At 39.1% G+C, this 24,584-nt stretch overlaps 4 protein-coding genes across 12 annotated transcripts in view; 3 read left to right on the plus strand and 1 right to left on the minus strand.

The window, feature by feature from the left end:
• Positions 1 to 2,939, plus strand: part of col4a2 (collagen, type IV, alpha 2) — a 133,083-nt gene extending 130,144 nt beyond the window's left edge. Inside the window, exon 48 of the mRNA XM_081369536.1 lies at positions 58 to 2,939. Within this exon, the coding sequence (XP_081225662.1) occupies positions 58 to 312 (255 nt within the window). The 3' untranslated portion in view covers positions 313 to 2,939. The remainder of the gene's footprint in view (positions 1 to 57) is intronic.
• rab20 (RAB20, member RAS oncogene family) lies at positions 2,838 to 9,099 on the minus strand. The gene is made up of 2 exons (XM_081369549.1): positions 8,611 to 9,099; positions 2,838 to 4,220 (listed from the first exon to the last, which is right to left on the minus strand). Exons 1-2 carry the CDS (start codon positions 8,798 to 8,800, stop codon positions 3,673 to 3,675), a joined length of 738 nt encoding a protein of 245 aa, XP_081225675.1. The 5' UTR covers positions 8,801 to 9,099; the 3' UTR covers positions 2,838 to 3,672.
• On the plus strand, positions 8,664 to 22,178 carry naxd (NAD(P)HX dehydratase). 8 transcript variants are annotated; one of them, XM_081369545.1, is made up of 11 exons: positions 8,664 to 8,842; positions 12,600 to 13,040; positions 13,993 to 14,131; positions 14,534 to 14,579; positions 14,929 to 15,017; positions 15,179 to 15,287; positions 18,412 to 18,462; positions 18,868 to 18,972; positions 19,494 to 19,614; positions 19,701 to 19,821; positions 21,166 to 22,178. In XM_081369545.1, exons 2-11 carry the CDS (start codon positions 12,695 to 12,697, stop codon positions 21,314 to 21,316), a joined length of 1,278 nt encoding a protein of 425 aa, XP_081225671.1. In that variant the 5' UTR covers positions 8,664 to 8,842; positions 12,600 to 12,694; the 3' UTR covers positions 21,317 to 22,178. The 8 variants fall into 8 exon arrangements, with proteins under 8 accessions (XP_081225671.1, XP_081225672.1, XP_081225667.1 ...); XM_081369546.1 differs by having other exon boundaries at positions 8,684 to 8,842; positions 12,600 to 13,010; XM_081369541.1 differs by lacking the exon at positions 8,664 to 8,842 and adding an exon at positions 10,712 to 11,310.
• ankrd10b (ankyrin repeat domain 10b) overlaps positions 22,032 to 24,584 on the plus strand; it is a 30,964-nt gene continuing 28,411 nt past the window's right edge. For both annotated transcript variants that reach the window (XM_081369547.1, XM_081369548.1), the window contains exon 1: positions 22,032 to 23,380. In XM_081369547.1, the coding sequence (XP_081225673.1) occupies positions 23,189 to 23,380 (192 nt within the window). In that variant the 5' untranslated portion in view covers positions 22,032 to 23,188. The remainder of the gene's footprint in view (positions 23,381 to 24,584) is intronic.

Raw genomic sequence — 24,584 nt, forward strand, 5'->3', positions numbered from 1 at the left:
TTCATCATTGAAACGTGTTTGCCAAGACCTCTAACTGGTTCTGTCACACTCACACAGCACACGGCAGCTGGAGATGAAGGTGGCGGTCAGTCTCTGGTGTCTCCGGGCTCCTGTCTCGAAGATTTCCGCACCACTCCCTTCATCGAGTGTAACGGGGCCAAAGGTACATGTCACTACTTCGTCAACAAGCAGAGTTTCTGGTTGACCTCTATCGATCAGTCCTTCCAGAGTTCCCCTGTCTCCGAGACGCTTAAAGCCGGTCAGCTCCTGTCACGCATCAGCCGCTGCCAAGTGTGTATGAAGAACCTGTGACCTATAACCTATGAACTTTGACACTATTGCAGCAGCATTACAAGTAACACCTGCAGAATTCAGAATTCTTCATTCCAAATTGCAATCGGATGTCAATGTTGCAAGTTAGGCTTTTGAAATTACTTCATGTATTTAATGCATCACATATGACATGCCCTCAGATTTACTCTTCATCACTACTGTGTGCCTCATGACCGAAGATATGTATGTGTCCATGATGAGAAGTGAAGCAAGAGATGCATGAAAGCATAGCTATGATATTTCTCTGTATTATTTACTTTTCTATGTATGAAATGGTGCTTAGTTTCTAACTTATTACCTCAGCATTATCAAACCTGACTCTCTTGTTATTAATACATACAGCTGAACCAAAGAAGCCCATGCTTATACACTTCTCTGCCCTTTCGTGTTATGTGAATCAAGAACCGGTTCTTATTCAGAACTGGTTCCATTGTTTTAAAAGGCAGTATCTATTGATATTAAATGCAAATAGCCGACATTGTTAGCAAATGCTATTTATCCTTAGTACAAATAGCATATGACTTCTATTTGCACTTAGTGTGAAAAGCATCTATTGCAATTTGTTGCTGTTCACACTTGGTGTAAACAGAATCTACTTTATGTTACACTTAGGCTACATTCACACTGCAACCCTTAGTACTCAATTCTGATTTATTGCTCAGATTAGAATTGTTTTTCCTTTTTGGCTGTTCACGTTATTCACGTACTTCTAAAGAACTCAAAGAACTACTCGTATGTGAAATCTGTGGAGTGACTTCAGGCTGAGGTCGCATTGCAAAACATCCAATCTGTATCTGTTTTAGGCCCACACATGGAAGTGCCCAAATCAGAATCGAAAAGATCAGATCCCATGTGGTATGCGATGACCAAACAAACAAAAAACAGATCTGAGTCACATCAGATAGCTCAAAACGGATTTGTAAAAATCCAATTTCATGTGATTTTTTGCCATTCAAACTTGCTAAATATGATCGGATTCCAAGCGGATATGCTCAAAAATCGGATTTGGAGTCTGAACGAAAACGTAGCATTAGCGTAAATAGCATCTGCCATCTCTTTCACTGTCTTTTAAAAATACTGGAACCCAGTGATTTCAGTTAAAGTCCCCCTGTGGTGAAAATCAAGCTTGTTTATGTCTATGTGGTGTTATTAATATGCTTTAAGTCAAACCATGTGCAAATTAATAAGTCAACACCATTGCTGAGTGTTTCCTCCTTAAAACTGCAGTGAACCAAAGACAGTCTAAAAAACGCAGTTTGAAATCGCCGGTGTTTCTGACGTCACAAACTACCTTGTAACCAATCATGTCAACGTGTGATCGTCAGCGAGTGGATCTCTGAGCTGGTGCGAGTGAGTGGAGGCGGGGAAATTTGCATATTCATAGAACCGCGTATACTAAATGAGGCAAGGGTGCAGAGTTACATTCAAGCTATTTTAAGGCATAAAGAAATTTTTTTTTTCAAAGGAAAAAACTTTAAATATGTCATTTTGATGATCAAAGATTAGTTTTAAGAGATACAATTATTGACTACAGGGGGACTTCAATGGCTTTTTGACCATCTGAATTCAACAACAACTGATAGCAAAGTTGCAAAATACAATTTTAATTATATACAGTTCATTTTTAGATTGTTGTTTTGTTCTATTGGAATCTGAAAGGATCTAATCATTTGACAACATGATTTTTGAGGCAAAATTTCAAAAAGAACGTTCCATCTTTAAAATTACTAAAATAATAATTAACAGAACCATTGAGGAACTAACTGAATTAGAATCTGAACCTGAATAATTTAATTACACATGATCATTAAGGCTCAGTGACACAATACTTCACCACAAGGCTGCCTAAACACAGTGCTATCTGCTATTTTTAACCATTATATAAATATAATTTCACCAGACTTACACTAACACCATCTTCTGATGCCTGTATATTATTTTTGCTTTGTGTTTGTTTATGTAATGAACAGCTTTGAATCATCACTCTTGGATATGTATTTTTTTAGCTGCATGAACCCTTTATCATCTAATGTTGTCACACACTATTCATTGGGTATTTTATGTCATAAAAGGTCATAAACTTTGAGACTTGAAGCTTTTTACTAGAATTCTGTCCAGTCAAGAGGCCCATTCTGGTTTGTTTGTTTGTTTGAACCCTTTGTTGGTTACATTGCACTGATTTCTCTGAGGTTTACATGACACATCTTCAGGTCATTAGAAGACTGTAGTTCAATCTTTGTCCCACTTCCACATAAATGCACAAACAGGCTATATTCTCCATTGAGTCTGTAAACAATGGCCAATGTGGGTCACCTAAAAGTTTTGGACTTTGAGCAGTTTTGCCCATTTTCAGTGCACATTGCACAAGTATTATTGTCCTGAAGCCCATAAACCACTAACATGCATTTGATACCAGTAAAGAAAACCAAATAAGATTATAATTCAGAATATTTGCATTGAGAATGTCACTGCTTTTTTTTTTTCATCATCTTTTATTTTTTTTTAAAACAAATGTACTTTCAATGTAATTACGTGGAATATTTGAAAACATTGATTTTGAATCATAGTGTTATTGAATAAAACAACAATAAATGCTTTTTTTTGTTACATTTGTGTCATTTCTCATTTTAATGATATCTGAACAAGATCTACCTTTTAGAAAGTATGAAGTTATGCATTTATAAAGCACCTTATATAGGGCCCACATCAATTCTTGTCAAATAAAAGTAATCGAAGACCACTTTCTGTCTATTTCAAACATATGCTGTTCTTTTGAACTTTCTATTCATCAAAGAATTCTAAAGAAATGTAACATGGTTTCTACAAAAATATGAAGCATTGATTATAATGTTTCTTGAGCAGCAAATTACCAGCATTTTGAATGACAGTGTACTTCGTGAAGCTTTCTCACACTAACCACACACTAACCCATTTCTTCCAAGATTTAAGAATTTTTATTTTTCTCATATTAGAATTAGTGAGGCAGTATCAGAAAATGTTCATAGAATTTTTACAAAATATAATGTAGATATGATTTCAATAAAGAAAAAACAGAGATCATGACCATTCCATTCCATTTATGCAAAGAACAACAAAGAAAGTAAAAACTATTTCACAAAATGAAAACAAAGACTATTCAGCAAGATCAAGTTATTCTATCTTTTAATCCCCCCCCCCCCCCCCAAAAAGTGTAATACTGCTCTGGAGTCAAATAAAAGCAGTAGTTCAAATAAACTCTAGTTTAAGTTTAGTGGCGGTATGATTTATATCCATTTCCTTCTTTGGCACTGATTGACAACACAATCCCACAATCCTCACGCCTCCTATGTTTGCTTGGCTCTAGGCACAACATCCTGCTTTAGTCCTTTTCACCTCCATTGGCGTCTCCAGGTCCACAGTGGAACTCTCTCCTTCGCTCCGTTTCTTCAGAATGGAGGGCAGAACCAGATCGAAGAGGGTTTCGAACAAAACGTCCACATTGTAACCCGTTTTGGCACTCGTCTCAAAGCACACGGTCTCTGCGGGCAGACAGTCCTTCTCCTCCAGGCCTTTGTAGCGCAGCACGCGGGCGTACAGAGCGACGGCGTCCTCTCTGCTCACCTGCTTGTGCTGGAGCGGAGTGCCGGGAGGAGTCGGACACGTGACCTCGGGCTGGGCTTCGTCCCCTCGCTCGCTCTCTGTGTCTGGCCCATGAGCGAGAGTGTCGGTAAGGTCTGCTTTGTTTCCCACTATGGCGAATATGCAGTCAGTGTTGGCGGTGTCGGTCAGGGACAGGAAGCGGTTCTCCAGCTCCGCCAGGCTCTGCCAGTTGGTAACGTCATAGGTGAGAATGACTGCAGCCGCGCCACGGCAGTACATGGAGCCCAGGCCATGGAACTGCTCTCGACCTGCACGGCACAAACGGCACGATCAGTATTCATTTGGAGAATTTGCACTTACTTGAGTACTATTTAAACGGAATACTTGTAAAAAAAAATTCTCTAAGACAAACCTGTTTGGTTCGATTAAAACGAACCCTGGTGCGATTGCTCAGTTAGTGCGGTTCATTTGAATAAGTGTGAACGCTGCCCTGGTGCACACCAAACAAGTGGACCAAGACCGCTGAAAAGATGGGTCTCGGTCCGCTTCCAAATGAACTCTGGTGAGGTTCGAATGATATGAACGCAACACAGACCAAAAAGGGGACATGATGTCACAAGACGTGCCCCTAAAAAGGACAGAATGCTCAAGCATACCTGTTTTTTTTCTCATCATAGTCACAATATTGCCCATCACATTTCAGTACAGGCATCAGAACCACGTCTCCTAGCAGCAGATCTATGTTTGTGTGTGTGACGGAGGGGTTCCTGCCGCTGTTTTGACTCCTTTACACATTTATAAGCTCTTCACGAGTTCGCAGCTGGTCGGAATACCATCATATGTAGGCTACGCACATACAACGAGCGCATTTATCCCAGCACGCAGCATTGTTTTGGATGTTCTGTCAGTTGCGTCTCGAAATATACATAATAAAAGCCGACCAATCGGGGTTGTGAACATATCCCTTTGCCTTTAGGTTTGGTATAGTTTCGGTTTTAAAATGCTAATTAGAATGCTAAGCTGAACAGGAATAAATGTTTGGTCCGGACCAAATAAACCAAGCGAACCACATCTTAAGTCAGTTCATGAAATTTCATCACTGCTAGATATTCCAAGGTCAACTGAAAGTGGTATTATTGGAAAGTGGAAGCGTTTAGGAACAGCAGCAACTCTGCCATAAAACACAAGACCACGTAAAGTCATGGTTCACCGAGAGCTGAGGAGCATGGTGTGTAAAACACGCCTACGCTCTGCTGATTCCATCGCTGAAGAGTTCCAAACACTGGCATTAATATCAGCACAAAAACTGTGCGGCGGGAGCTTCATGGAATGGGTTTTCATGGTATGCAAGACTCACATCACCAAGTACAATGCTAAGCAGTCGGATGAAGTGGTTAAAGCACGCCGCCACTGGACTCTGGAGCAGCGGAAACGTGTTCTGTGGAGTGACGAATCACGCTTCTGTATTTTGAAGTCTGATGGGTGAATTTGGGTTTGACAGAAAGCAGTTGAACATGACCTGTCTGGCTGCATTGTGCCTACTGTGAAATTTGGTGGAGGGGGAATAATGGTGTTGGGCTGTTTTTCAGGCTATGCCCCTTACTTCCAGCGAAGGGAAATCTTAATGCTGAGCACACCAAGATTTATTGGACAATGCTATGCTTAACAACTTTGTGGGGACAGTTTTGGAAAGGCCCTTTTCTATTCCAGCATGACAGTGCCCTAGTGCACAAACCAGGGTCTATAAAGACATGGTTTGGATGAGATTTGTGTGGACAATGAGTGTAAAATGTATTTGGCCACAACCAAGTCATTTGTCCACAAAAATGGAAATGTTTCATCAGTCACAACAACACAAAGGTAACAGTTTTCCGAACATTGGTTTGAGTTTAACTAAATATGGTGTATATTTGAGACTTGCAAAGTAAAACATATTAAACATTAAATAAAACCTGCTGAATACAAAGTTTGTGCATTACTGATACGTTTTACAACCCTACTGACGAGGATTCAACGGTACAAAGGTCAACAGAATTAAACAAGTACCCTGAATAGTTCTGAGGGGCCAAATCTACTTAGTTAAAGAAGTAAAACGTTACAGACTGGGGGTAAAATGATCACTTTCTCTTTTCACTTTCTCCTTTAAAAAAAGAAAGAAAAATGTTGTCAGTCATGATACTGTAACAGCAGAAATACAAGAGCTTATTGTTGTAAAAATATGTAGTGGTCTTACACTAACTTGGCTTCTACTGTGTCTGAGGGATGTGAGAGAGCTTTGTTCCTTATTCTTATGCATTTCGTGCAGCAAAAATGTGTAAAATAATAGACCTCTAATGCAAATTAAGCATCGAATATTTATAAGCATGGCTCATTTTAATTTTTAAAATACTTGCATGCCACCAAATCAAGTTCAAAGTTAAAATCATACCCCCTGGCTCCCTATCTAGACAGCACAAAGAAAGTGATGGAGTTCATTCAATAATACACTTAAAAACGCCGATTCATTCATCAATGAAACAAGGTGTTGAAATTATTTTAACTTTGAGCACCACTTTACAAGGCTCAGTCGTTGTGTAACGCGTCACCATAACGCTGAAGCTTCACATTGATTCAATGCATTGAACCGCGTTGACGGATGGAAAATCCCCTTAAACGTAAAAGGACACTTCGACAAAGATATCGCTTTTCATCTTCTGACAACTGAAGGTAATCGCACAGCACGCTGTCTGCTCTGTGTGTGTGAGTGTGTGTGTAAGAAAGAGTGCGTGGAGGCGCTTCCTCAGCCACCGAGAGCAGATGACCAAAAGATTTTCTTCTGAAAATGTGTATGAAAGCTCTGTTATATATCCCCCATGTCTGTTGGTTGTTAAATGTTTTTTGTATATTTCTTGAAATGTTATAAAAAAAAAAAGTTTGATGTCATCAAGTGTTTTACATTATCAAATTGGTATAGGAGATTGGCCAAATTTAGTGACTATGTCATGCCGATAGAATCATAGGCTGCATCCAAAATCGCATACTTCCCTACAATATAGTAGGCAGAAAACAGTGTGTGGAAAAACAAGTAGCCTATGTCCAAATTCACAGTACTCATAAAAGAGTAAGCTAAAAGTACCAGGATGACCCATTTCTTTCAGTGAGATTCTGAAGTGTGCATATGATGGACAGCTTACCATCCCATGATGCCACGGGAGAGGATTTATGACTGGCAGTAAAGCGACATAACTGAGGCTGGTACTGTCACGTCATAATGACAACATGGTGAATGTAGTACGTCCAGATTACATTCATGTTCATACCTTATGTAACATACTTTTTTTAGTAGTTATGAAGTAATTACCTACTTATTGAAAGTAAGTACCTACTCAAGAGAGTATGCGATTTTAGATGCAGCCATCAAATGTGGTTATTGGCTGATAATGATCTGCGACCGATCGATTGGAGCATCCTTGTACATACAAATTTTGTACATTATACATACAAATTTTGCATACTGTAACTTTAACAACTCAAAACTCCCTCCCCAGTGAAACTAAGCTTGCGCAACATCGAGATGTCATAAAGATGAATACATTTAACATTGGGATTTAATAGTATTTTCATGATGTAAAATGTATTACTCCATACCTTCCCTGAATTCAAACCCATGAACTGCATGCTTTACATTCCTGGAAATCCAGGTTATTTTTTTCCATTAAACATAAATAGAGCCACACTCCTACATTTAGAAAAACTGAGAAATGTACAGCTTCATGGTGAATGTCTTTTGTCCCTCCCTCCTACACTCCCACCCCTGAGAAACAACTGTGTGACCAGAGAAACCTTCAGTTTCCACACACACACAACCTCATCTGACTAGCACACAAGCATGTGACTTATTGCCAGATCGCAAACAACAGTACACGGGGTCATCTGTCATCTGAACAGAATAAAATTCCACAGGAAATGACATAGGCTACTTTCTACATTAGAGATAGATAGATAGATAGATAGATAGATAGATAGATAGATAGATAGATAGATAGATAGATAGATAGATAGATAGATAGATAGATAGATAGATAGATTCCATCCATATACAATGATAATATGTCGTCTGTTTAGACCTTAAGAATGTTATTAATTTACACTATACAAAAGACTAGTTAAAAAAGTGCCTATAATGGGTGAACTTTTCAAACATTGACCAAGGCATTTAGGCATTTACTCATTTACATACTTAAATCAGGTGAAATATGCAGAAGTAAAAAATCACGGTCTCCATATTACATTCTAAATATAAATAAAATGGGCAAGAATATATTTTTTTTTCCTTTTGAAGTAGGTCAAGTTCTATGAACTTCACGCATGACAGGGCCAGTTGTTAAATATCTGAATGAGGAACAAAAAGTGCTGACATTTACGAAAAAAAGGCCATTACCATCACTGTGAGAAAGCCTTTCTGAGCTCTTAAATCAGGATTTAACAAATGGCAACAAATAAAGCAGAAACTCACACACATAAAATAAATAGTGACAAAAAAAGATATGATTGAAATAATTCTCACCTGACATTATAGGAGTGTGTTTATTTAGTTAAAAGTTCAGCTGACGGTTGGTATTCTTTTAAAAGACACACAGCTTTTACGAAACACACTGTGATAACGTGTTTATGTATTTTGAGCTCTGGTTTACTAAGTAAAAAGTAGAAGTAGCCAACCTGCGGTGTCCCATATGGATATGTTGTAGGGTCCCCACTGTTTGAGGAAGAACGCCCCTCCGACGGTGCTTATAGTGTCCTTAAATTTCCTCTCCGTGTATCTGTGGAGGAGAGAAGTCTTTCCTACGTTCATGTCCCCCAGAATGACGACTTTCACGTCGGGTTTCTTGGTCCTTGAGGCTTGAGGCATGTCTCCAAACACATGCCACTCATGCACACTCAACTCTTACAGGTAAAAACCTCAACATAAACAATTCAGAGGACGGGTTTCGCACCATGCGTTTTAAAGTGCATGATCTTATTACGTCCTCCGTATAAAGCTTGGCGAAATAATTCCCATTTGTGTGGGTTAAGTCCAAAAAAAAAAAAAAGAAAAAGAAAAAAAAAAGGATTAGTAGCGACGCCGATTTTCTAACTAAAGAACTTTCAAGTTGGGTTCAGCGGTAATGCTGTGCTGTCCGATTCGTCAACGAATCATTCTTGTGAGTCAAGATTCGTTCAAGAATCTGATTGAATCAGTCCGAGTGCTTCTCGTGCCAAAAACTAGCTCCCTATTTAAATGATTTTTTTATTATTGTTTGATGTAAATGCTTATTGTGTTTTTATAATTGTAACGATGCCTGTAACATAAACTGGGACACATGAAAATACAATGCTAATTAATTAAACATAATCAAATCTAATGTCTACATTAGCTTTATTTATACATTTTTGAGCATTTTTTACAACAACAGCCAGGTGGTATATAAATACGAAATATAACAAAATAAAATAAATATATACAAAGAACAAAATAATCAAATGATATTCCTAACATTTTAGAGCATGCTTGGATCAAGGGACCATGTGATAACATCCTGGCTTAAAGCAACACTAAGTAACATTTTTTTACCTTAAAATAATGTTTCCAAATTTTTTTCAGTGGTTCATCAAGTCGTAACAGGGTGAAAGGCACTTCTGGATTTGCTTTGCAGCCCTATATCTGCTATAACCACACTATGCAAGTTTACCAAACCGGGTCGCGTTTCTGTAGTTCGAATGAGACATGAGAAAACTACAAATTTGACTTGCTTTACGTCAAGCGTTACAATAGTCATTATTTAGTTTTCTGATTCTGATGTCGCAATACATCATACTTTCATGAAATCATGCAACATACTCTACCTTGTCTGTGGACATCGTTCATTCCAAAGCCGGTGCTGGATAAACAGCGAGCGTGTGTGCGACAGTAGGCTGCGGGCGGCGAAATTATTTACAACAGCGGTAATGGACAATTCCGCTTCCAACCTGTAGGGCGACCGAAGAGGAAAAGTTCCTTAGTGTTGCTTTAAAGGGATTATTCATCCGAAAATGAAAATTCTGTCATTAATTACTCACACTCATGTCGTCCACCTGTAAGACTTTCGTTCATCTTCTGAACACAAATGCAGATATTTTTGATGCAGATTTCTGTCCCTCCGTTGACAGCCTACGCAACTACCACTTTGACGTAAAACTAATCCATTTCAATTGAGCGGTTAATCCAAATTTTCTGAAGAGACTCAATCGCTTTATATAATGAACAGATTTAATTAAGGGCTTTTATTCACATAAACATTGATCAGGGTCAGGGAACATAAATAGAAGCCAAACCTGCATGACGAACAAGAACATACCTCTTGTGGAAGCTCAAACCTGCTGCGTAACACGAAAATTAACCTCATTAGTTCTTGCTGAAGCTCAAACGTGCTGCATAACACACGAGAATGAACCTCATTGGTTAATTGACTAAACCGTGCAATTCATATTGATTAGTTTTGCAATCTCTTTATGAACTTTTTGAAGCATCAAAGTGGTAGTTATGTTGCTGTATGGGACAGAATTCTCAGATTTCTTCAAAATGATCTTCATTTGTGTTCTGAAGATGAGCGAAAGTCGTCATGAGGGTGAGTAATTCTAATAAATGACATTATTTTAATTTTTGAGTGAACTATCCCGTTTAAATAAATCCACTGAATCACTTTTGTAGCCGGTTCTTTGAAAATCGCTGTTCAAAAGAACCGATTCGCCTAAATGAGTCAGAGTTCTTTCAAGCTTAACAGTGGCGGGCGGGGCAAATGCAACTTCAGTGCCGACGTCACAGGAAGTAAAACAGTAAAGGCGGCGCTAAATAAATATTGCTGTTTTTGCTGTTTTAATATCATTGTAAACAGTCGTCGCTACAGTGAGTGGCATTATTTTGGGTGTATGTCATGTCACATGTGGACTGAATTTCGCTTATGTCATCACGCATAAGCAGCAAAAGCAAGAGCGTCAGCGGAAGTCTGACGATTGTAGAGGGAGGACAATTCTTCTGTGTCTATCTGATCGAGAGAAGTCCTGTGTCACAGATTCATTAATTAGAATAAATATTGAACTTTGTTCCTGTTATCTGACTGGATACTGCACCTAATCCCTGTACAAAGCTCCACAGCGCCCACTCTCTACCTGAACAGTGTTTGTTTACCCGTGAACTTGATGAATCTGCTCAAACGTGCCACCTTCATTTTCTCTGAACAGCCACTAATTCTGGCAATTGGTAAGATCGGAGTTTATCGTTGGTTGGTTTCCCAAACTATGAGTAGGTTGAGGAGGAGGACGGAATGCATGGACGTAAATGCTCACTTCTCGGCGTGATAACTGTAACCATTGCGATTGTAGCAGTGTTGCTGTATGATAAAGGTAAATGCCAAAGGAAAGTGCCACATTGTAGTAGTGGAGTCCAAATGCTTCCGATCTATTTGTGATTGAATGCATTTTCATTATAAATGAAAGCAGCAACGTTTTGAGTGACCACGAGTTTATGTAAAGCCTGGTGATTTATGTACGATTTGAGTATGTTCGAAGGAGTTCACATGTCACAAATGTTTTTTTCATTAATGTTTTATTCATTTAAGATTCTTCAGCTTATTGTCCGGTTTAAACTGAATCGCATATCCTCACCCTGTAAGTTTTGAACCACATTTGATTATTATTTTTTATTATTATTAAGCTTAACTCACTTTTCAAACACCGAACACGATAAGCTGAACACGCAGAGTGAAAGTGTTTTCCTAAAAGTATTCTTGGAAACATTCTCAAAGCTATTTTACGGTTTTCGCCACTGAGCCGTGGCGTGGAGCGCACGACTGGGATGACGTGGTACACACGTTGTGGTGACGTTCTTACTGTTGTTGGCGCGGTAAACACTGGCGAAGTTCTAAGCAGCTTTGCATGAACCAGCTCAGTTAATCTCGGCGAGGCCTTTATCACTATGCGCTCGGAAACTGCATGAGACGTCGTCAAAACAAGGCCTAGATATCGCCGCCGCCTGTTCGATGCGAAACCGAGTTGCATCCGTGCTCGGTTGCTTCGACCATCATGCTAGTGAATGCAACGCGCGGTTTCCTGTGGTCGGACATGGAGACCAGAGCGCTGTTGAATATCTGGGGTGAGCACGACGTGCAGACGGCGCTGGACGGGAACTTTAGGAATAGCCACGTTTACCGAGACGTCGCGAACCGTTTGTGCGAACTGGGCTTCGATAGGACACCAGACCAATGCAGAATACGGGTTAAGAGCTTAAAGAGGCAGTATTTCCAAGCGAAGGAGGGATCCAGGAAAAATGGGCAGTACCACAAGATGTGCAAGTTCTACGACGAGATGGAGAGGATATTGAGCAATAGACCGTTAGTAGAGAGGCAGGATATTGATAGTGTTGCCGTTGGGGGAGATGAAACGATGGATGAAGATGCTGAGAGTACTGAACTCTTGCAGGAGGCTCACATGGATGGCAGTGGTGAATGCTCTTTTATGGAGCACACAGTCAAAACTGAGTATCCATCCTGCCCCATTCCGGTGACAGTAGGAGGCATGAGTATGTCAACTTATTCTGATCAGTCAGAGAGCAAATGATCTGCCATCTTTAGCCCAATCGGCCTGGTTTCCTTTATGTGCGTGCGTGTTAATATCTGTATCTTCTTCTTTCCAAGGTTCATTTCCAACCAAACAGAGCAGCCTAACAAAGACCAACCCGCCCGCATCCTCGTCCAGCAGGCCACGGAGAAGCAAGAAGCGATTCGCCAACATGTCGCTGGAGAAGCTGATGGAGAAGTTCTTGGAGCAGAGCATGGAAGCAGAAGACAACTTCTACCGGCTTGAGGAGCAGCGTCTTCAGGCTGAGGATAAGCGCAGGGAGGAGGAACATTCCAGAGAGTTGCAGATGCTGCAGATGTTGGGCCAGATTTTCGCTGGCATCAGCACATCCTCTCCTGCCACTCCGCAGCCCTCTTGTATACCCCAGACTAACCCCACCGTACCACTCATGCGTCCCTCTTTTGGGAATCGTAACCATCCGTCTGCCTTGAACGAGTTTGCCAGCCACAGCCAACCAGCTGGCCCAGGTCTGCTCATGGAAGAGGGTGACGCTAAATGTTCGTCTAGAGTTGCCATTTACTTTCAATTGCCAATTATGAAATCAAAAACCGTCAATTTATCCAATGCTTTACTGTTAAAATCAATGAAAAGGAGAATTCATCCAAAGATGGAAAGTCTGTTGTTGTTTTTTAGTGTTTTCGCATTGTGTTCAAGCGTCTTTTCCCCCTATTTTAATATTAAAAGCATAATAGTTAGAAATGTTTCATTTTTCAAAAAGAGTCCAAAACAACAACAACAAGAATTCGGCTAGGCTTTTCTTTTTGAACACAATGGACATGGACGTATTTTCCATACATCGATGATGCTACGTTGTGACTGAAAAGGCTTAAAAAACATAAAAGTGGTCCATGCAGCTATATTCCATGTCGTCTAAAGCAATGTTAAAGCTTTATGTGGAACATACCAGTATTTTAGTCATTGCTCACTAATAATCCTCCTCACCACACAAGAAACATTGAAACATAATTTGGGTTCAAGCTCAAGATTTAAAAATTGTGGTAGGTTTGATGTCATTGATGCTAAAACGGCATTGGTTCTTGAGTGTAACATAAGCGAACCTGTGGGTTGAGTAAGTAAAATACAGAATTATGAGCTACAACAGAAGAGAATATTTTCAGTGAATAAAATCCTAAATTTTGAGCTCAAGTGGCTTCAGAAGACTCTGATAAAGTGTTCAAGCTGTATGGACTGGTTTTATCATTCTTAATATTATTTTTTGTGTTTCATTGAAAAACAACATGGTTTAAAATGAGATGAGCAAATGATTTTCATTTTGGGCAAACAAGTTGTTTTTAACAGTAATTTTAACAAACCAGCTAAAATGGCTGTATCTCTGTCAACTATTATAGTCCCAATGCATGGAACTGAACATAGCTGCTCTGGTTAGTGATGAAACCAAAGATTGTTATTTAAAACTAACGATTAATTGTTACTGTGTTCCTCCCTCAGTCATAGAGCGCTCTTTCTCTCTGGGCACGGCAGGAATGGACAGTGTCATTCCTCTTTTTAGAAAGACAATTCCTCCACTGACATCCAAAAAACACAAGGGTCAGGATGGACGCATTGGAATCATCGGAGGATGTCAAGAGTAAGTGACACACAGATCTTTCTCAGGGCTATACACTAACCAAATTACTAGGTAAGCAGCTGTAATGGAGCTTCAATGGTTTATATTAATTCATGGCTAACTAAATAATCACATATTTGGGGGAGATATATAAAAAATGATACCTATTGCTACAATTTCATCCCATCGTACATTTCCTCTTTTCCCAAAGTTGGTATGTTTAGACTGTCTAATTTCTAGAGCTTGCACCTAACTCACTTTTTCACTTTCAACCACATACCATCAAGTCATTTTCTTCCGCAGACAGTATTATAAGGTGCTATGTGCTGTGATGGGAGTGTTATAGTTCTTAGCAGGCTGTTTTAACTCTCTGTATGTATTATTTGCTTGGTGAAACTTACATATTTGAATTTTTCTTGTTAGGTACACAGGAGCACCTTTCTTTGCAGCTATTTCGGCTTTGAAAGTAGTAAGTATTCTGTTCAAAATCCACTGCATTTTGTCTTTTTATTCTTTAGGGCAGGTGTCCAATTCTGCTCCTGGAGGGCCACTGTCGTGCAGAGTTTACCTCCAAGCCCAATTAAACACAACTGAAGCAGCTAGGCAAGGTCTTACTAGGCATACTAGAGACTTCAGGCAGGTGTGTTGAGGCAAGTTGGAGCTAAACTCTGCATGACCGAGTTTGGACACCTCTGGTTTAGGGAGATACGCAGTAAATTGTCTTCAAAATCCTTAAGTGATAGCATTTCCAGATCGACTCATATTTATCAAATAAATCACCAGTCACTAACTTTCTACTCTTCCTGCCTGTTTTCCAGGGAGCCGATCTGTCTCATGTGTTTTGCACCAAAGAAGCAGCTCCAGTCATCAAGTCCTACAGTCCTGAACTCATCGTCCATCCAGTGCTGTGAGCAGGAACTTTGATTACCATTGGCTTTTATTCAATATCTCAATATTTTGTGTATCATGCCAGCTTAAACATTTTTTATTTATTGTCATATCGAGAGAAAATTGAGTGTGATGGTTCTTACGTGGTGCTGTTTCGCTCCTGGCTGTGTGTTCCTCCAGAGACAGTCCCAATGCTGTGGAGGAGATTGAGAAATGGCTGCCCAGGCTTCACAGTCTGGTCGTGGGTCCAGGTCTGGGGAGGGAGGATATGCTTCTGAAGAATGCAAAGGCAAGAGAAATGATGCTTTACGAACATGTCTTCTGTGGTAATGTAGTCAATACTAAAAACAAAAGGTGAATTTCTTTCGGAATCTATTATATAGTATCGACCACAAATTTAGACATAGTTAAAGGGTTAGTTCACCCAAAAATGAAAATTTACTCGCATTCAAGCAAACACAGAGTTATATTAAAAAATATCCTGTATCTTCCAAGCTTTATAATGGGAGTGAATGGTACCATTTTATTTGAAGCCCAAAAAAGTGTATCCATCCAAAAGTAGTCTATAGTGCTCCAGGGGTTAATAAAGACCTTCTGAAGCGAAGCAATGCGTTTTTATAATAAAAACATCCGTATTTATAACTTTATAATGGCTGTATGTGAATCTAGTTCCGGCAGAAGAGTGACCTCTGACCCGACACATGATATGTTGATGAACGCGGAAACGCAGAGGATAAACACAACACCGGTCACAAATTAGAAGTCGAAAATGAGAAATTTAAAGAAAACAATTGTCGTGGGTCTCAAAAGCCAAAGGAGTGATATCTAAGAATTTGTACCAATATTTACCAAAAAAGTAAATATTTCTCCCAGCTGGATATTTGTTGTGTCATCCTTTTAACGTTTAAGAGTATTTACCATGAATGGCATCAGCGACAGCGGGAGGAAGCCGGGAAACGAAAAAAAGAGTCACGCATTGAATCAATGCCATTGGTCTCTATTAAGCTGAGCCTTGAAAAGTGTAGCTCAAAGTTAAAAAATAATTAACACCTTGTTTCATTGCTATCTTTTAATGAATCAGCGTTTTTGAACGTGTTCGTTGAATGAACGGTTTAATGACTCACTCAAAGACAGTCTGTTGTCGTAACAATGAGTGAAAGCCTTTCAATGCGCAGAGATGCTGTTTAGTTTCGGTTACATTGGTTACTGAAAATGTACTCGTTTTTTGTGCATGCTGACCACATCGTAACACTTATTTATATAGCAACAAATAAATATTAATAAATCAAATTAAATAAATGGTGATTATACCGCATATCGCGCTATTGAGCCACTCAAAATTACTGCAAGGGAAAATCCTTCACCGCGACAGCCCTAGTTTTACAATTTTCATCAACATGAATGGCACATAGAATGCCTTAGGACTGAAAAAACATACAGGGGGTGCAGGGTTTACCTCTTAAGAAAAGTATGGGCCAAGTAATAAACTGCTAATTTTTATATTCTACTCAAAGTAATAAACTGCTAAAAACAAACAACATACATAATCTAATAATCAAAACTCTCATCATGAACACAAAACAAAGTTAATTCGTTTTTTTTTTTTTTGTCTTCCCTTGCCATCCCTAAATAATTTTCCAAATTATAACATTGTTTATGAAATGCTCTTAATATGCTGATTAAAAATGATACATGTATGGAGAAAAAAGTCTAAAGGCACAATGCGGTAACTTTTCACACAAACCTAGTTTAGTGAAATGGTCTGAGTCATCTTTTATGTCAGAAAAATAATTGTAAGCCTATTTGCAGCATTCTCGTTTTTTGCAGTATTTTATCAAAAGTATCTATTTTTCTGCTCAGCTTGTTTCTGCTACTGTTATTAAAATAACCACGTCATCTGTAGCTCTTAAGCCCAAAGTATACTTCGGCCGTCCATGTTCCGCAACGGTCCGCACACAAGTGTGAGTTACTTGAGTGCTTGAAAAAATCCACTAGACAATGCGCACAAGCTGAACGCGTCTTTCCGCGCTCATGCCCAAAGGAGTGGAAAAAGAAGTATAGACCTTATTCATAGCAGCGCTATGACGGGTATGAAAGCCAGGCTGTGTTTTCAATGGCATCAGCTGTAAAAAGCTGTATAAAGCTCCTAGGACACTTATAACTTCCACAGTTCATATATTTTGTCTACTGAATTGTCTGAAATGAAAGATGCAGTGTTTTGTCAGTAGAACAATTCAAAAACATTACATAACAGTACGAACCCACTGAAGAGGTGTGTGTCTTTCCCTCACAGCCTCGCCATTAAAAATCAAAGATAGATGGCGCAAAAGATCATTACCATGAGCAGCCCTGAGCACCTATGATGTAAACCGCCATGTTGTTTTGACTTGCTGCTCACTTTAAAATGTAGAAATGGTAAAATGGCACAATTATGATGGAACCAAGCCGGGGTCCAGAACCTAATTCTAACGAATCACTGACAGTAGCAATAAATGCAAAAACAACATTACAGCAATAGGCAATAATATAATTGTGGAATAGTAAATTCAATATTAATTTGAAATGCTTAAATGCAGAGTAGATCTATTTAGTAGCCTGATCAGTGAAAAACTAATCAGTGCAGTGGGGTAATTGTGGGACATCATATTCACAATGATTTATTCATCAGACACACACACACACACACACACAGGGACGTGTTATCGTGATAATGTAGCAATGTAGAATTGTTGCCCAAATGCCCATACAGTAACACGCAAACCAAAAATGTCCAGTCACAGAACTATTTTAATTGTATTCATTAATGGATCTTGCGCTAATATCACAACATGTTATTAAATATAAAAATAATAGGCTGAACAGTTAATATACAATAGGCTATGTAGACCACAGCAGTTCTAATTATGTGCCCAGCAACATATTTCTGCTTAAAATGGCAAGCGCAGTTAACAGTGCGCAACAATATTTTATTAAATTAGAAAAACTTCTTTATGAATTAATGCCGTACCAAAGATGAGGCGATTTGACCAATCAGATAAAAGGGTCATTTCGGTGCCGCCCACATGTGCAAATAAAAAATTGAACATATTTATAAAACACAAACAAAAAAAGATATCAAGCCAAAATCTTGCTTTCCGTTTGTTTAACATAATGAAAAAAACAAGCCATTTTTCCATTTATCACGTATTCCTCCACGGAACACCAGCATTTCATTTTTCAGATTTAATGGATTAACTGAATGATCGACAATGCACGGACCAGGAGTGTGCACACTTTTAACAGCTTGTGTAAATTAAGATTTTGAAAAGTGTATTTCTAGAGAGCTTGCTCATAATAGCTACATAATAGCTTATGTATTTTCACATTTGTGTTTATGTTGGTTTAATTTATGTTTGGCTCATGTTTCTTTTTAGGAGATAATTGAGAGGTCAAAACTCAGAGGAATACCAATCATCATTGATGCTGTGAGTACTGTTTTCACTGACACTGGCAGTCGTGGCCTAATGGTTAGAGAGTCGGGTAGTACGACTCTCAATGCCAGCAGGAAATGACTGAGGTGTCCTTGAGCAAGGCACCACACCCCCAATCGCTCCCCGAGTGCCGCAGCAAATGGCACGGGTTAATCATGGTTTGCAGTGTGTGTGTTCACTACTCGCTGCTCTTATGTGTGTGCACTAACTTGCATGGGTTACCATAATTGGCCTTCACGTCACTTCACTAATCAATACGCTTTCATACTTGGCATGTTGACAAAAGCCAACGGCTTTTAAACATTACAGTATTGATGCATATTGCATGATCTAAATCTAAATTGTGAATAAAATAGTCAATTGTGTAAACTAAAGTGTGTTTTTTTTTTTTTTTTACAGGATGGCCTTTGGTTAGTGGCAAAAGAACCATCAGTCATTCAAGGATATCAGAGAGGAATCCTCACACCCAACTTTATGGAGTTTACTCGTCTGTATGAGGCCATGGTGAGAGTTTTGGATGTGCTAAAACATTCTATGTAGCTGCACAAGTTATATTTCTACGTAATATCTAAAGCTGTGTTTGAATCTGGAAACTCATATGGTTGGGACTTAAAATTATTTAAATGTAGTTGCATTAACACAATCCTAATTAAAATACTAAAAGAAACCAAAAATAACAATATACGGAAGGCCTTTGAATATTGTCTTGGATAAAGGGTGAATCCAAAAACGATTGGAACCTGTCCTAGAACACAGAAATAGAAAATCATAAAGGCCCAGATATACTTAAAGCGAAATGCAATGATGTCATTTCAAACAAAATCAGGCCAAAATTAAATATGTTATCGGGTTTTTTTGGAGTTTGAAACCGTTTGCCAAAGCGAATCTTCCGGGAAGGTTCGCTCTTGCTGGTAAACGCCTTTGAACTACCATTGGTCTGGGGCTATCACAGACACGGGGCTTTTACAGACACCTTGTGCATACAGTTGCAGTGTACGTGCTAAATTATTAAACTTTGATTTCAGCATCATGAACCTCTGGACAGCACCGACCACAAGAGAAGTGCTCAGCAACTGTCTATCGCCTTGGGCAATCTGACCATGGTTTTAAAGGGGGAAGAGGACATTATTACTGATGGAAAGAACAGTAAGTGGCTTGAAATATTTAGACTTTATAAGGTTCCAATGCACCATTTTCTTTCTCTAATGTGTTGTGTTTCTACATTCTTTCAGTGCTGACCTGTAGCCAAGAGGGCAGTGGGCGACGCTGCGGAGGACAGGGAGATCTGCTCTCTGGTTCCTTAGGAGTTTTCGCTCATTGGGCGTTCAACTCACCTCCAGATGCCACTAAAGGGTAGAGTGCTCCATCTTCAGTAGTTATTTGATGCGTCATTGAATATCACTGAGTTTAAAGACGACCAATTATGCTTTGTTACATTTTAAACTTCCTTTAGTGTGTAATGCTGCTGTTTGAGCATGAAAAAGGTCTGCAAAGGTACAAACTAGTGCTGCACGATTAATCATATTGCAATCGCGATGTCAAGCCTACGCGATTATATGACGCAAAATGCTGTGATTTTATATTAAATAAACAAATTAGCGCTGTTAACGCAATTAATGCAGCATCTGTTAATTTTTGCCATCCTTTGGCTAGTGTTACATGAGCCCACTCTTATTCATGCAAATGCTTTTAAACCATTCATGCACGACAAGACAAAAAAGCTCGCTGCCTGTGAATGTCCTGACTGTGACACACAGAAAGACTCGCGATGATATCGTGTGTGTGCACAAAACATGCCAGAATACAGCTCTCTTTCGAGCTTGAACGAACAATAACACACACAATTATGCCAAAATGTGTTTTTGTCGAGTATCTTCATAACATAAGAGTAGTCTTATGATGAACGTGAAGAGTTGTGACTCGTGAGAGAATGAGGCGCGTGTGAGATCCGCATCTCTGTCAGCAGCGGCTGGTCTTAAAGGGACAGTACACAGTAGGCACTAATTATATCTGTCGCTAAAGTTAATCAAAGAACAAAGGGAACAGAGAAAAACACTCACTGCTCTTGACTAAAGAACTTTTTTCTTTAGGCAGATTATCACTAATCTGTGTGTGCATTTATTTTCCTTGAGAACCAAGCAAGTTGACTCATGAAACCATTTGTTTATTATATCGCAATCGCAATATTGACCTCAATTATCGCAATATGACATTTTCCCCAAATCGTGCAGCCCTAGTACAAAGTCAATCCAAAGGGAGCTATTCTCTAATATCAGTAAACACCATTTCTGAACTCCCTGAAACGCCTCCATTGTAGTCTTTGGTTTCTGACCGTAAACGTAAACGTGACCATATTCTTCTTTTAAATAATTCCCACCCAAAAAAACTTAGTTGACTTGCGTTAGTAGTGTGTTGAAACTCACGGTTGTGGTATAGGACATGATACTTCCAAAACACACATGATGCGGTTGACCAATCAGAACACAATGCACTGTCCAGAAGGCGGGGCTTCATAGAGACAGGAACTAAACAGTGTTACTGACAGACTGGGAAGAGAGGTGCTGCAATCATGTCAAATATGTGAACAAAAATAACATTTAAGCATTTAACCTATTCTAGTAGACCTGGAAAATGGAGAGTTTGTAAAAGAGAATATGGCCACTTTAATTGTAAATGTTTCTTTTTTCTTTTTTTCAGCATGAATCCCTCGCTGGTTGCTGCATTCGGTGCTACGTCTCTGACAAGGCAATGTAATCGCCAGGCCTTCCACAAACACAGCAGATCAACCACCACCTCTGACATGATCCAGGAGATAAGCAGCGCTTTCAAGAAGTTGTTTGAAAGCTAAACTGCGTGTGTATCCATTCTCTTTTTATGGTCATTATAAAGACTAAAGGTCTGCATCTTAACGCTACTTGTTAAATAAACATGAAGTACATTGTTGAGCATCTATGTTCTTTTTTTCTTTTCCCTTTTATTTTAAAGTGCCTCTTGTAGTTCTGCAATATAGTATCAACTACTTCTCCACATCCATATATGTGTGGTGGCCCTCTATAAACGTCCAAACACTGTTTTTTGTTTTTGTTTTTTTTAATGTATGTCTATAGATGTGTGTGTTATGTCTGCGAGTGTTTAGATTTGTATATGATAACCCACCAAGAGAGAGTTTTAACACTGTCCCTCTATGAATGAATTGCTGTCTTACTACCAGCTGCAATTTATTTGTTGGTCTGCTTGAAAAATGCTCACTTTCAAGTATTCAGAAAAATACCTTTATAGTGGATATTCTCCTTACAATAAGCTGTTTAACACCTCGTTTTCTGTCAGTAACTCACAATCCTCATTTAATGTGTGGGTCAAATTACAAATAATTGAAAGTGGCTGTCACTTTTAGATATAGTTTGTTATTCTACATATTAAACTAACATGAAAGTTTTACTTATAACTGTTTATCTTTTGTATTATTCCCTCTGTGTGGATAATGAATGTGTCTGGACATGATTTTGGTTGGTATGATCATGATAGTTGAAACAAAAATCAAATGAGGAAAAACTGTACAAAAAGTGTTCAGTTTTAATAGCATTCCTGTTTGTACTCACTCACTCTGATAGTTTCTGTATGGTTTACAATATCTTGAGAACCATAGAGTATGGGGCTTTTGTTAGGTAAATTCATACCTATTTTATGTCTCATTTGCAATACACTTGTTTAAAAAAAAATGCATTCAAGTACCCTTTTGTGTTAAATTAGTCACCAAACAATTTGTAAATTGTAAGTCAACATGACAACACCTGAGAAAAGGTGCGGTTTCTAACTTTATCCAACAAAAATCTATTCATTTTAATCTTACAAAGCATTTAACGGGGTAACATATATTTTAGTTTACACTTTATTCTAAGGTGTCTTTGTTACACTGTTATACATTTAAGAACGGGGTAATATCAAGTAACTTCGAGTACTTCCTATAGGGTTAGGTAGGTTTGGTTTAGTTGCATGTAGCCTAATTATGCATAATGTATAGTTAATACTGAAGTAACTACATGCAACACATTTGTAACAATGAAACTATAAAGTAAAGTGTTACCGTATTTTCTTATAGGAGATAAGCATGTGATTTTAGTATTTTCAAAATATATATTTTTATGTGACGGACGGTTCTGCTACATTGTTGCCACCGTGCTCTTCGCCACACCACGTTCAGATTGCAAAGCGCATGCGTGACTCCATCCTCCGGATTGTCGAGATCTCCTTTTCTGGTTTTGTGGTACGTTTATTTTGTAGTGAGCATGCGCAGTGTCAGTTCGAAGTCTCAAGGGATCCGTTTCTGGTTTTGAGGGTCGTTTAGTGGGCACGCGCAGGCTCAGTCCGGGTCTGAAAGGTTTATCTTGTAGTGGGCATGCGCGAAGCCTCGGTACGGAGTCTCACGTGATCCGTTTCGGGTTTTGGTGTACGGTCATGTAGTGGGCATAGCTCCAGTCCTGAATCTTAAATGATCCGTTTTAGGTTTTGAGAGATTCCCAATGTGAAGTTTCGTTCCTTCAGCGAGCGCGCAGTGTGTGATGTGTGTATGTGAGCACGCTGTGCGTCTAGTCTCGCGTCGCCTCCCCCTTGTAAGCTCTTTGTTTGGGCGGTGCACTTAATAAGAGCAGACATCGTGTACAGTCCACCATTTTTGAGACAATTCCTGTTTGCACGCATTTGTAAAAGCGAGTGTTCAGTAATGTCGGTGGGACTGGAGTCTGGGTTTTCTAGCGAGGAGGTGCTGAGTATTCGCTTCCCTCTTCACCGGGCGTGCAGAGATGGAGATGTGGGCGCGCTGTGCTCGCTCCTCCAGTGCAGCGCAGACCAGCTCTCGGTGGAGGACTCTTTCTACGGGTGGACGCCTCTACACTGGGCTGCGCACTTCGGCAAGGTACATCATCGTCATGCACAGTTAAATTATCACCCAGCCACAATGTGCTCAAATGTGTTTGTTACTTCCCTTAAAGATGTTAAGTTAATCGCGATGCTACTCAAACCGCATCAGACATTAATCCTTGCAAATGTCATCGTGCTGGATCTCTCTGACGCGCGCTGACGATCTATTTGAAAAGGCGCATTCATTCAGTGCGTGCCGCCGTTTGGCTTGATCTTTCCTTTTCATTTGTTTTTCCATTTTACGAATGTGTCGTGATTTTTACAGGCTTGTCAAGTGATTATAAACCATTAGTGAATATAAAAGAGCAAGAACGATCCGAAGACGAATGTTTTTTTAACGCTGCCGTTAAAACCGTTACCGATCCTTTTCGTATTTCGAAGACGTAGAGAAGAAATGCAGTTGTTACTGATGATGACATTAAAAATAGCAGATATAACGCACCAGAAATGCAGCTAATGAACAGTTTTTACTGACATTGTAACACTATCGCATTCCATATAAAATAAAATATCACACGAACAAAAGTTGCATTGATTTATTCATTCATTTTATGACTTGTGACAAATAAATAACACTTTTATTTACGTTGCCATATGAATAACCGGCCTGTGAATAATCGTTTGGACACGATGAAAGTAATACGGTTCCACTGCTTTAAAGGTATAGTTCACCCCAAAAATTAACTTACCCAAGTTGTTCCAAACCTGCATGAGTTTCTTCTATTGAACACAAAAGAAGATGTTTTAAATAATGTTGTGAACCAGACAGTGGACGGTACCCATTTACATTCATAGTAGGAAAAAAAATACAATGGAAGTCAATGGCTTGTCAACTGTCTGGTTAACAACATTCTTCAAAATATCTTTTTTTGTCTTCAACAGAAGAAACTCATATAGGTTTGGAACACTGAGGTAAATAAAGACAGAATTTACATTTTTGGGTCAATTAACCTTTATGAATAAGTGCTTTTGATTCACGTGGTCAAACATTTCAGTCTTCATACAAGTGTATTTTTCGATTGATACCTGTGGGTGTAGTCTTTCCTCAGGTAATGATGCTGAACTTCAGGTTCCCCTCACTTTCTCAAGAGCTACATTATTAATGTAACTGATGCTTGATGTGTTGTGTTCTCAGATGTCTCAAAGTTACACAACCAGATGAAGTACTCGAGACAGCAGGCTGATATAAACACCAACCC

This window comes from Scardinius erythrophthalmus, assembly GCF_964197995.2.
Source record: "Scardinius erythrophthalmus genome assembly, chromosome: 6".
Lineage (NCBI taxonomy): Eukaryota > Metazoa > Chordata > Actinopteri > Cypriniformes > Leuciscidae > Scardinius > Scardinius erythrophthalmus.